The sequence below is a fragment of the Bufo gargarizans genome, chromosome 1 (genome assembly GCF_014858855.1).
Source record: "Bufo gargarizans isolate SCDJY-AF-19 chromosome 1, ASM1485885v1, whole genome shotgun sequence".
NCBI classification, from domain to species: domain Eukaryota; kingdom Metazoa; phylum Chordata; class Amphibia; order Anura; family Bufonidae; genus Bufo; species Bufo gargarizans.
The window spans coordinates 172321820-172335755 of NC_058080.1; the positions used below are offsets into that span (position 1 = coordinate 172321820).

Genomic DNA, 13936 nt, shown 5'->3' on the forward strand with positions numbered 1-13936 from the left:
CTCTGCATGCAGCCTGCAAGATCCAGGAGCAGTGATGAAATGGAGGAAATACAGTTCCAGGTTAAAGGTTACTTCCTCTGACTCAGAGAACAATACACTTCCTGTAAAGTTCTGGCGAAGTAGAAACTAACTTTGACCACTAGATGGCAGCAACGTCAAACATAATATTTCAGTACAATCTTTACAGCACATTATAATGCAAAATAGGCGGAACAGTTTCCCTATTTGATCATTTTTTTGCGGATCGTATACAGAAACAGTAACTTATTAATCACCAAACACATGAGCAATATGGGCTGGGCATATTTCTACAGTATGGATCCATGAAATACGGATGATATACAGATGTGTTCCGTATTTTTTGCGGACGCATTGACTTATATGGGGCCTCGGACCGTGATTTGCGGACAATAATAGGACATGCACTACTTTTTTGTGGAACGGCCATGCGGACAAACGGAAACGGAATGCACACAAAGTAACTTCTGTATTTTCTACAGCCCCATTGAAGTGAATGGTTCTGCATACGGTCCGCAAAAAAACGGAACGGAAGCGGAAAGAAAATGCGTTTGTGTGCATGAGCCCTAAATGACACAATAAGAAGAAGCTATCCAGGGTACCAGCCCCTTGTGTGGGGAATGTAATGAAGCTGCATGAACCTGTCTATGATCCAACTATACATATGGTGGTAGTTTTTTTTTTTCGGATGGTGTTTTGTATTTCTGCTTATACATTCCTCCTTTTTTATAGTCAAGTTACCACATTGCCTTTATAATTCTGTCTATCTATTATCTATCTATCCATTAATATATATTGTGACACAGTAAGGGGTTGTGTCTGGCAAGGGAGGTATTTTCCTCGCAGCATGTGTGGCTGGACTGGTTTCCAGCCAGGTGAGGTCAAATACCAGACCAGAGTTTGAGTGCCGGTCCGGGTTTTAGCAGCACCTGGCTGTCCTTAAATAGGCAGCTGGGCTCAGCAGAGATATCTCTGTTTTGGGGATCTGAGGCTTTGTGCCATGCTGAAGGGCTGAGAGCCACACGCTGGGGAAACAGGCCCCCCTAAAGCCTCCTAAATACTGGAGGCAGAACGGCCAGCAAGGTGACTTGTGTTATATGAACTTTCCATTGTGTGTGAATTAACACCAAGACTGCAAAGTTACGTGCTGTTTTGTGCAATTGCCTCAAGTGTGAATGAACACTGACGTTTTGCCTCTGTACTGCGCCGGCTTACCCAATCTACTAGAGCGAAACCCTACAATATATATAAAATACTCGCACAAATATTCCATAGTGCCCTCTCTTATGCTTGATGTAATACAGTGATTATAATGTGCCTTCTCTCCTTGTCACACATGATAATACCTGACTGTGATACCAATGTTATTCTCAATGACATTGCATGCTGCTAGTATTTCATACACATAAGCGATTCATTCCACACTTTCAGCAAGATGATGCTTCACGGGCTGGAAAACTCCAAGGTGAACCAGTGGTAATATCTTGGTAAAAGCCAAGTGAGACCTGCTTAATATAGTGTGACATTCAAGTTGGACCTAATGAGTAAAGGCTAATACAGTGTTGGCCCATTGACCCTTATGAAAAAGTACAAATGTCTCCACCCTTACAGGAGGTCAAATTTGATTAAGAACTTGCCAAACCAATACCATTTTGTGACATGCAAGGAAATGCAGCAGAAAACAGATCTTGAAAGCTGTGGGATTTTATGAACAGCCCTGGGCCAAAGGTATAGGTATTGCTATCCCCCAGTCCTAGCATACAGGACTGGGGGATAGCAACAGCTAACACTCATTTGTAAGGGAGTGAGAGGGACAATTCTAGCATCTGTGATATCCGTTTTAGGTAAATGGTTAAAATATACTGTAATCTTTTAATAGTCCTTTCCAATCTGTCATCTGACAGGGACATTGGCTGTCAAGCCCACCAACGCCAACTGCAAGATTTAAGCCTCTGTCAATAGCAGCTGACAAAGTGAACAGGACGCTGTCTAAGGAAGAAGAACCGAAGACGCTTAAAGGTATTCCTAACAATATGATTTCTTCTTTTGGGAAAGTTTCTTTTTTTTTTTTCCTGGGTTTCAAGGTTTTGGCTGACTTTCCACATGTTCTAAGTGACATATTTTTGCATAGAGAGCTTTAGGGGTTAACCATAGCATACAGTACTTGTAATATCATTGGTGGTCAAGGCATTAAAGGAAACCTGTCACTGGGATTTTGTGTATAGAGCTGAGGACATGGGTTGCTAGATGGTGGCTAGCACATCTTCAATATCCAGTCCCTATAGCTCTGTGTGCTTTTATTGTGTAAAAAAAAAACGATTTGATACATATGCAAATTAACCTGAGATGAGTCCCGTCCCTGACTCATCTCACATACAGGACTCATCTCAGGTTAATTTGCATATGAATCAAATCGTTTTTTTACACAATAAATGCACACAGAGCTATGGGGACTGGATATTGCAGATGTGCTAGCGGCAATCTAGCAACCCATGTCCTCAGCTCTATACACAAAATCCTGGTGACAGGTTCCCTTTAATACCATTTGTCATACTCTATAGTGGTTTGTGTTAATTCTGAACCGCACTGTTATAACTTTATAATGGTCGGAGCTCTGTTTTTATCATGTGCTCCTGATGAGCGGACATTTCTTGCAATTTCCTGTGTTAAACAGAGAACCAGGAAACGGCAACTGGCAGGGACCCGGTAAGCATTGGAATGATGGAGGCAGAGGATTGGGGAGGGGATTATTGCTTTTTTATTTATTTTTAAAAAATCTGGCCATTTTGTAAAAAAATGTATTCTGCTGGACAACGCCTTTTAACTCTATAGTTCTGTAGCTGCTGCCAGTTGTCCCGGGTCCTGTCATAGTGCTGGCATTGCTGAAGTTGTAGCGGTGTATCTGTTTTTCACACATGACTACCCAATTTTCTTTATGTCTATTGTCTTTATAAATGAGTTATTTTCCATGCAAGATTGCGCTGATTTAATTTTGGGAGTTGGCAATGACAATATGATTGTTAAATGCATAATGTCCTAGTATGAGAAACCACAACTTTTTAAAGAAGCTGCCAAGTCTTATAAAAGGTTTACTACAGAATTTCTCAGATGTTGTTGCTCTTATTTTGCTGAGAACAAAGTCTAGTCAATCCATTTTTAGCATAGTGCTATGTTAAAGGGCTATCCCACACAATACAAAAGCTCTCCCATGGATTGCACCTGGTTAATAAAAAAAATATATGAGATGCTTATACTGACCTTGCCGAACCCCCCACTTGCCACTGCCATTCCGATGGTGTAGCAGTCAGAAAATGTCTTGGAATACAAATCACTGAATGATACCGGTTATCATTGCAGCCAATGATTGTTTGAGCGGCATCCCAAGACATTTCCTGCCATATTGACACGGGCAGAAAGTGTAGCACAGCGGGGACCCCAGCACTGTCATGTTGACAGCATTTGAGGATCAGTGAGGTGAATATAAACACCCGGGACCCCCAAAGATCAGCTGTCCGAGAAAGCGCTGCGGCCTTCTCATAGCTCACTAAGCACAGCTCCGTACATTGTATAGCGTCTGTGCTTGGTATCATGCTCAGCCCCATGGAAATGAATGAGGCTGAGCGCAATACCAAGCACAGCCACTATAGAATGTATGGCGCTGTGCTTTGTAAACACGGCGAAGGCTGTGGCGCTCACAGGAGCCCTGCTGTCTTTTCAAACAGCTGATCGGGGGGATCCAGGCATCGAGCCCCTACCGATTAGATACTGATGACCTATCCTGAGGATAGGTCATCAGTGTCATAATCCAGGAAACCCCTTTAATATTTTTTGTTCTATGCTTCAGTTTATTTTTTTTCTTTACTTGCAGCACAGTTGGGGCTTTTAAGCAAACCCAGTATCTTTTCGCTTTTCTAGTTTTATATAGGGCAACACCTATAAATAATGCACTAACTAAATGTAAACTAAAACATAAGCTTTGTTAATAATAGTGACAAGTTAAAAAATATAATAATCGGGGATTCAATAGCCACAGAAGATTACAGGAATGTGATTGTAATTAAAATGAGTGCATCGATAGTAGACAGGATAATGATTAGTAAGTCACACATGTTTACCATCAATACTCACAAGTATATATCACTTGATGACCCATATAGGGGTAAGAACTATATATGGTCATTAGTATAAAGACATGAAAGTAACAGCAATAATAAATACAAGATAAACCAAACACGCCTAAAATACCATAAGATCCTCAAAAATGGATCACTTATTGAGCAAGTTAGATAAATACAGACCGCAGACCAGAAAACCATCCAACGCCTTTTGCAGTTGGCTTCTTCAGGGGCCTAAAAATTGGCACTTAGCGTCCCAGTATTTAACCACCAAATGGCCAATGATACGTAAGAATTCACACCAGATGAATATAGTTAATCAATATATAATGGTGGTAACTCACCCAACACTTACTCCCCCCTTGCTGGCTACCTTTTCACAGCCATAGCCATGCTCTCCTGATCTGACTTTTGCCATGACACTTGTCCTCTACTGTCTGCCAACAGAGCTGACTTTCATTCCTCCCACCCACCCCCTCCTCTCATGGATCGCTTTGTTCTCCCCGCTGTACTACACTCTGCCAAACATAAGGAAAGATACATCATGACTGAGGCAATGGCCTATATCTTCTAGGTCCAATGGTCATCTTGTCTTGTACCAACCACCATAGCCAACTTGCAGATCACATACACCCATACATGCTGATTGTCTTTCCTGAAGAGTATGGGATCTTCCAGCGAGACAATGCGACATGTCACATGGAAACAAATGTCCGACATTGGTAGGATGAACATGACCAAGACTTCTAGGTACTACCCTGGCCCCCTAATTCCCCGGACTTGAACCCAATTGAGCATCTGTTGGACCACCTTGATCGTCGTGTTAGCTCTAAGGATCCCCTTCGCATCCTCCAGCAGCTGTGGGATGCTCTGCAGTCAGCATGGCTCCAGATACCTGTGACAACCTACCAGGACCTTACCGAGTCCCTCCCAGCCCCTCTAGCTGCTGTCTGTTCTGCACACAGCAGTTACTTTTGATAAGCTGGAGGTCAATATAATATGACTCGACTGTGTATCTCCTGGTGTCTCAGTAGAACAGATGTTAGTCATCCTATTCATATGTGTGAACATAACAAATTTGCCATCATATCTTTTGATACCGTTACTCAAATTATTATCAGGGAATGTGTATGGCGGGCCCACCAACCATGGGGTTATTTTGGGGTTAGAATTGAATTCTGCACCAACAACAGAAGGGGAAACTAACAATTCTGCCGTTCTCAGTGATTTTATTGCCGTCTACAATGTGTAGGTGAAGTGTTCTTTGCCTTATTTTCCATTGTTCTGAGCATTCTGAACTGGAAGGATATGTAAAACATACAGCTTTCTTTTATTTCATTTCTTATTCATTAATCAAACTCTGCCGGTGGATGATGTGTGTGACAGGTATTTCCTTTCTGCATGATTTTGTGTTCTGATTACACATTGCATGAGAAAGCACTGTCGGACTATATTTACCTCTGTGGATGGAATGGCTTGATTACTTTAGATGAGGATTAGTTATGCTCTTCAGTTGCAGAATTACCATCTTAGGACCTTTTCACAAGCACAGAGACTTATTGAACAAAAAAATGTTATCCATTTTCTGACATTTTCCATTATAAACGGTATTAATCAAAGCTGTGTGTGGTTGCCAGCTTAGCATTCTTATTTCTTAAAGCGAACATGTCATCAGAAAATAACCTATTGTTTAAGTCAATTTCTATGTTAAATGTATTTTTTAAGAATTGTGGGTGTTCTAAAATCACTCATTTATAATATGCTCACAGTTCATGTTTTGTAAAGATCACTTCTCAGCAGTCGTCTCATTATCATGAGAGGCAGGATTATGATGAATGATAGCACCTATGTATTTACAGGATAACAATATTGATAATAAGTGATGTACGCAGCTCCCGTTCTCCCCCTCCCTGTACAGTAACCTCTGCACACAGCATATCTAAAACATTCTGCTATAGAAGTCAATCAGTTATCTCCAATCTCCAGGTTCTTACAGTTAATATCTCTGATCAACAGCTCGGACAACATGGTGGCTTCCATAATCATTTACCGAAAATAGAATAAAAAAATCTACATTCAGAAAATAAAAACAGATTAGGCTAGTTTCAGAACTGATCACGGAAAAAAAAATATAAAACATCCTGCACGATATGATAATGCAGTCACAGAAAATAATGCACTATAATAATAGATGCAAGCCTAACATATTTGTGAGTAAACTCGTCATGACTATATAATGCCCTGTACTACAAGGCAAAAGAATCAAATATTTAGTCGTAATGTCGCTTTAAGTTTTCTAAAAACCTTGGCGATTTCTGAAAACAGGATGTTACATTTTACATTTTTATTTTGTTCAAAGTTCACATTCATATTTTAGTTTTATATTTGCTGTCGTCTGCTAAGCAGTAAGAGGACCCAGCTGCTTCCTCTTTTATGATGTTTCGCCAATTATATTATTGTAATTTCGGAACAAAAAATACGCTTTTACTCCACTACATACTACTGGATTCTATATGTCACTTTTACTGTAGGTATTAGGCTACCTTCACACTTGCGTTATTAATTCCAGTATTGAGAGGATCTAAATTTTTGCACATCAGAATGCATCCATTCCGTTATGATGCGGTTGTTTAAAAAAAAAAAAAAAAAAAAAAAAAAAACGGATCCGGCACTAAATACATTGACGGGTCCGGTTTTTTAGGCTCTTAAAAAAACGGATCTGTCATCATTGACTTACATTGTTTTGAGTGTCTGATCCATGTTTTCTGTTTTTATGACCAGAGACAAAACTACAGCTTGCGGCGGTTTTGTGTCCAATCGCTAAACGGACTGCTGACGGAACGGAAGACATCCTGATATATCCTGAACGGATCTCTTACCATTCAGAATGCATGGGGACTAAAGGGAACCGTTTATTTTTTTCAGGTTTTGAGATCCTCTGCCGGATTTCAAATACCGGAAAACAACAACGCAAGTGTGAAAGTGGCCATAGTGATTATCACCCAAAGTATTCTGGAACCTACACATTACATCTACAGGAGCTTTTATGACATCCTATTCTCAATCTATAGCCATGAACATGGAGTTGGTCCTCCCTTTGCAGCTACAACAGCCTCCACTCCTCTGGGGAAGCTTTCTACAAGAGCTTGAAGCGTGCCTGTAGGCATTTCTTCCCATTCAACCAGAAGAGCATTTGTGAGGTCAGACACCGGTGTTGGCGCTGGCTAAAAATCTTCTTTCTAGTTAAAAAAGGGTTTTCCGAGATTTTAAAACCTCCGCCGATCAGCTGTTTGAGAAGTCAGGTAGTAAAGGTATAATATATACCTTTACTACCTGACTGGTGTCCAATAAGCTATTATGTTCTGGTGCCCAATAAGCTAGTATTCACCTGTTAGATACCTGGGCAGTTGGCTGAACGCCAGAGTGTCACATGACATATGAATCACATGACCAAGGCCATATTTTGTCCTATTCAGCTCTCCTGGGGATGCATCACACAGGGCTAAAATGAGCCATACCATTTCTTTTCTTAAGAGAGAGGCAGCTGAGTAGATCTAATAAATACCGGTAATAAAGGCCTTTAAGCTAAATTTTATATATATGTATACCAGAAAGTCTCCCTGTTCTCTAAACAAATAAAATGTAATGTAATCATTAAAGGGAACCTGTCACCATGTTCTGACATATAAAACCGAATGTATCGATCCATAATCTTCTCAGGACTAACCTGTCCTATTTTATCACCCTATAACCCTTTCCCGCCTTTTATGCTAATTAACATAAGACTCATATCTTACTTGTCTGACATGAGAAGAGTCATATTTTCACGGCGTCAAGCACCTCAGCTCCGCCTAAGAAACACCCCTATAGTTAAACAAATAAATATAAAATGGAGGGCACTCAAATGTCTAGATACACATAAATTATTTATTTGTTTAACCACCTCCGGACCGCCTAACGCACATGTGCGTTCCGGAGGTGGCAGCGCTGCGCACAGTCACGCATATACGCGTCATCTCGCGAGACGCGAGATGACGCGAATATGCGCGCGCGCATGCGCAGTTCGCGTCGGCATTTCGCACAGCAGTATTTCGTCAGCAACCTGCCAGCCAATGATCGTGGCTGGCAGGTTGCTGATTTTTAAAAAATCCAATCAAAGTGCCAGATAGCAGATCATATTTGTAAATATGATCTGTTATATGGCTGCCTGCTCCTCTGCTGGTTCTTTTCATCGGTTGGATCCAGCAGAGGAGCAGGCTTCACAGTGAGTACACCAACACTACACTATAGCCCCTGATCACCCCCCTGAACCCCAATTAACCCTTTGATCACCCCTTTGATCACCCCTGTCAATCACAAGTGAAAAGAAAAAAGTGATCAGTGCAAACTCTCACTTTTTTTTTTCACTGTTATTGACCGTTAGGTTTTAGGTATAGTTTAGGTCCCTTGGTTAGGTAGTTAGCGATCAGTTAGCGCCCAGCCCACCGCACCGCAGTCCGTTATTCGCTGATTAGCGTATCGCTAATCAGCATTTGTACTTTTATAGTATCTGGAAGTGATCAAAACTGATCACGGTCAGATCTATAATTGTATTAGTGTCACTTTAGTTCACCCTCCACCCAAAACGCAGTGTTTGCCCGATCAGGCCTGATCGGTTGCCCACACGTGCGTTCGCCCACACCCGCCCCACCGCAGTGACAAAAAAAAATTTTTTTTTTGATCACTGCACATTCACTTTACACGCACTGCGGCGATAAAAAAATCAGTTTTGATATTTTTTATCAACCGCAGCGGCCTCCGGTACTTCGCTAGCCTCCCCTTTGTAAGACAGGCTTGCTTTTTTTTTCTTGGGTAGTCTCAGGGAATACCCCTAAATTTAGTTGCCCACATGTCTAACAGGGGGTATTCCTCTGAAGAGGCCTACAGGATTCTGACCCAGTCGGATGAGGAGTGGGAACCCTCATCTGATGAATCCAGCGGGTCAGAATACGAACCTGTAGAAAGCAGTGGCTCTCTGACCCAAAGTTCGGACGAGGAGGCTGAGGTCCCTGATACCACCAGGCGTACCCGGCCCCGTGTCGCTAGACCGCAGGTTGCGCAGGATCCGCTTCAAGAGCAGCAGAGTGGGGCTGGTGCTGTCGGATTACGTGGTGAGGCATACACCAGCAGCCCAGCCCTCCCTGGACCTAGTACCAGCACTGCCGTACAACCTGGTGAAGTAGCGAGCACCAGAAGGGCAGTTGAAGCTGGTACGGTGGCACGTGCAGTAGTGACCCCGTCGCAGCCACCGCAAAGACGTGCCCGTAGAGCCCCTAGAATCCCAGAGGTGCTGGCAAACCCTGATTGGCAGTCCCCAACTTCAGCCGCACCTGTAGTTTTTCCTTTCACTGCCCAGTCTGGAGTTCGGGTTGAGACGGCTCAGATCGGTTCGGCCCTGGGATTTTTTGAGCTGTTCTCGACTGCGGAGCTTTTAGACGTAGTTGTGGCCGAAACAAACAGATATGCCACACAATTTATCACCGCTAACCCGGGAAGCTTTTATGCCCAGCCTTTCCGGTGGAAACCAGTCCAAGTTTCCGAACTTAAAACTTTTCTGGGCCTCCTCCTCAACATGGGCCTGACAAAAAAGCATGAATTGCGGTCATATTGGTCCACGAACCCGATTCATCACATGCCCATGTTCTCTGCTGCCATGTCCAGGGCACGTTTTGAGGCCATCCTGCGGTTCCTGCACTTTAGTGACAACACCGCCTCCCGTCCCAGGGGCCACTCTGCTTTTGACCGGCTCCACAAAATTCGGCCCCTCATAGACCATTTCAACCAGAAATTTGCAGATATTTATACCCCAGAGCAAAACATCTGCATAGACGAGTCCCTGATACATTTTACCGGGCGCCTTGGCTTCAAACAATACATCCCAAGCAAGCGCGCCCGGTATGGGGTCAAATTGTATAAGCTCTGTGAAAGGGCCACAGGCTATACCCACAAATTTCGGGTCTATGAGGGAAAAGATCAGACCCTGGAGCCGGTCGGTTGCCCTGACTACCTGGGGAGCAGTGGGAAGACAGTTTGGGACTTGGTGTCACCCTTATTCGGCAAGGGGTACCATCTTTATGTGGACAATTTTTACACAAGTGTGGCCCTCTTTAGGCATTTGTTTCTAGAACGGATTGGCGCCTGTGGTACCGCGCAAACTAGTCGCGCGGGCTTCCCCCAACGGCTCGTTACCACCCGTCTTGCAAGGGGGCAGAGGGCCGCACTGTGTAACGAAGAACTGCTCGCGGTGAAATGGAGAGACAAGCGTGACGTTTACATGCTCTCCTCCATTCACGCAGACACGACAATACAAATTGAGCGAGCAACCCGTGTCATTGAAAAGCCCCTCTCAGTCCACGACTATAACCTCCACATGGGAGGGGTCGACTTCAATGACCAGATGTTGTCTCCGTATTTAGTTTCCCGACGCACCAGACGCTGGTATAAGAAGGTGTCTGTATATTTAATTCAATTGGCTCTGTACAATAGTTTTGTTCTCTACAGTAAGGCTGGGAGAACTGGATCCTTCTTCAAATTTCAGGAAGAGATCATCGAGAACCTCCTGTATCCAGGAGGTTCCGTGGCCCCAACCACCAGTGTAGTTAGCCGTCTACACGAGCGACATTTCCCCAATGTCGTTCCTGGTACCTCAACCCAACAGTCACCCCGAAAAAGATGTTGTGTCTGTAGCAGGAGTGGAATAAGGCGTGACACCCGCTATTTCTGTCCTGACTGTCCGGACCACCCTGCCCTATGCTTTGGAGAGTGTTTCCGGAAGTACCACTCACAGGTACACTATTAGCATAGGGATCATCTCGCCAGGACAGGCACACAGGGCTATTAGAGCCAATTCACTCACTGCTGCTGCAAACGTCTCCTTTCACATGGGACAAAGTGCATAACGCACTTCGCCACATCTTTGGGCGATTTGCGCTTTGCACATTGACCCATGGGGAAGGAGAGGTTTGTTCTATAAAGGTAAAAAAAAAAAAAAACAGGTAAGCAAACAGGTTAATGTTTAGTTCCAAAAGTTAAAGTTACATGTTCTGTTCCAAAGTTAATAAAATTATTGCGTTGTGGCCTGGTTTTTTCTTTTTTTTTTTTTTTTTCTTACCTTCCAGGTGGACCAACCGATCTACTAGCTGCAGCACCGATGTGCATTCTGACAGAAGCATTGCGCTGCTGTCAGATTACACGCAAGTCGGTGTATGCGGCGCTGCAAGACGGGATTTTCTCCTCTGCAGTGACAGATACGTTTGCCGAAGCATACGAGCTGAGGAGGAGGCGGCGTTCCTATGCTTTGGCAAACACTTTGTGTATATATATATATATATATATATATATATATATATATATATATAAAAAAAAAAAAAACGGCAATGATTTATTCATCCACATCGATTGATGCGAATGGAGAAATCTGGTTTGCCAGGGCATACGAGCTAAGTGGGTATGGATGTAGGGCGGAGCTCCTATGTCCTGGCAGACGCTTTTCCCCTCCATTTTTTTTTTTGGCAGAGATTTTTTCATCCACATTGATCGATGCGAATGAAGAAATCTGTGCCGTTCATTTTTTTCTTTCAGCCCAGAGGCTGAACGGAAAAAAAAATCTCATTACCTGTATGCTCAATATAAGGAGAATAGCAGAAACTCCTAATGCTGGCCATACATGTAATGATTGCGGAGACCCTCAAATGCCAGGGCAGTACAAACACCCCACAACTGACCCCATTTTGGAAAGAAGACACCCCAAGGTATTTGCTGAGGGGCATATTGAGTCCATGAAAGATTTAAATTTTTGTCCTAAGTTAGCGGAAAGTGAGACTTTGTGAGAAAAAACAAAAAAAAATCAATTTCCGCTAACTTATGCAAATTTTTTTTTTTTTCTATGAACTTGCCAGGCCCCTCATTGGATACCTTGGGGTGTCTTCTTTCCAAAGTGGGGTCACATGTGGGGTATTTATACTGCCCTGGCTTTTTAGGGGCCCTAAAGCGTGAGAAGAAGTCTGGGATCCAAATGTCTAAAAATGCCCTCCTAAAAGGAATTTGGGCACCTTTGCGCATCTAGGCTGCAAAAAAGTGTGACACATCTGGTATCGCCGTACTCAGAAGAAGTTGGGGAATGTGTTTTGGGGTGCCATTTTACATATACCCATGCTGGGTGAGATAAATATCTTGGTCAAATGCCAACTTTGTATAAAAAAATGGGAAAAGTTGTCTTTTGCCAACATATTTCTCTCACCCAGCATGGGTATATGTAAAATGGCACCCCAAAACACATTCCCCAACTTCTCCTGAGTACGGCGATACCAGATGTGTGACACTTTTTTGATGCCAAGGTGGGCAAAGGGGCACATATTCCAAAGTGCACCTTTCGGATTTTGCAGGCCATTTTTTACAGATTTTGATTGCAAAGTACTTCTCACACATATGGGCCCCTAAATTGCCAGGGCAGTATAACTACGCCACAAGTGACCCCATTTTGGAAAGAAGACACCCCAAGGTATTCCGTGAGGGGCATGGCGAGTTCCTAGAATTTTTTATTTTTTGTCGCAAGTTAGTGGAATATGAGACTTTGTAAGGAAAAAAGAGAAAAAAAAAAAAATCATCATTTTCCGCTAACTTGTGACAAAAAATAAAAAATTCTAGGAACTCGCAGTGCCCCTCACGGAATACCTTGGGGTGTCTTCTTTCCAAAATGGGGTCACTTGTGGCGTAGTTATACTGCCCTGGCAATTTAGGGGCCCAAATGTGTAAGAAGTACCTTGCAATCAAAATGTGTAAAAAATGGCCTGCAAAATCCGAAAGGTGCTCTTTGGAATATGTGCCCCTTTGCCCACCTTGGCAGCAAAAAAGTGTGACACATCTGGTATCGCCGTACTCAGGAGAAGTTGGGGAATGTGTTTTGGGGTGTCATTTTACATATACCCATGCTGGGTGAGAAAAATATCTTGGTCAAATGCCAACTTTGTATAAAAAAATGGGAAAAGTTGTCGTTTGCCAAGATATTTCTCTCACCCAGCATGGGTATATGTAAAATGACACCCCAAAACACATTCCCCAACTTCTCCTGAGTACGTCGATACCAGATGTGTGACACTTTTTTGATGCCAAGGTGGGCAAAGGGGCGCATATTCCAAAGTGCACCTTTCGGATTTCACCGGTCATTTTTTACAGATTTTGATTGCAAAGTACTTCTCACACATATGGGCCCCTAAATTGCCAGGGCAGTATAACTACGCCACAAGTGACCCCATTTTGGAAAGAAGACACCCCAAGGTATTCCGTGAGGGGCATGGCGAGTTCCTAGAATTTTTTATTTTTTGTCGCAAGTTAGTGGAATATGAGACTTTGTAAGGAAAAAAGAGAAAAAAAAAAAATCATCATTTTCCGCTAACTTGTGACAAAAAATAAAAAATTCTAGGAACTCGCCGTGCCCCTCACGGAATACCTTGGGGTGTCTTCTTTCCAAAATGGGGTCACTTGTGGCGTAGTTATACTGCCCTGGCAATTTAGGGGCCCAAATGTTTGAGAAGTACCTTGCAATCAAAATGTGTAAAAAATGACCGGCGAAACCCGAAAGGTGCACTTTGGAATATGTGCCCCTTTGCCCACCTAGGCTGCAATAAAGTGTCACACATGTGGTATCGCCGTACTCAGGAGAAGTTGGGGAATGTGTTTTGGGGTGTCATTTTACATATACCCATGCTGGGTGAGAAAAATATCTTGGTCAAATGCCAACTTTGTATAAAAAAATGGGAAAAGTT

General features: G+C 43.0%; 1 protein-coding gene across 2 annotated transcripts in view; it reads left to right on the top strand.

Moving 5' to 3' along the window:
* The window catches only part of MAP9 (microtubule associated protein 9), a 134489-nt gene that overhangs the window by 56822 nt on the left and 63731 nt on the right, over window positions 1-13936 (top strand). For both annotated transcript variants that reach the window (XM_044299082.1, XM_044299143.1), the window contains one exon: window positions 1923-2037. In XM_044299082.1, the coding sequence (XP_044155017.1) occupies window positions 1923-2037 (115 nt within the window). The remainder of the gene's footprint in view (window positions 1-1922; window positions 2038-13936) is intronic.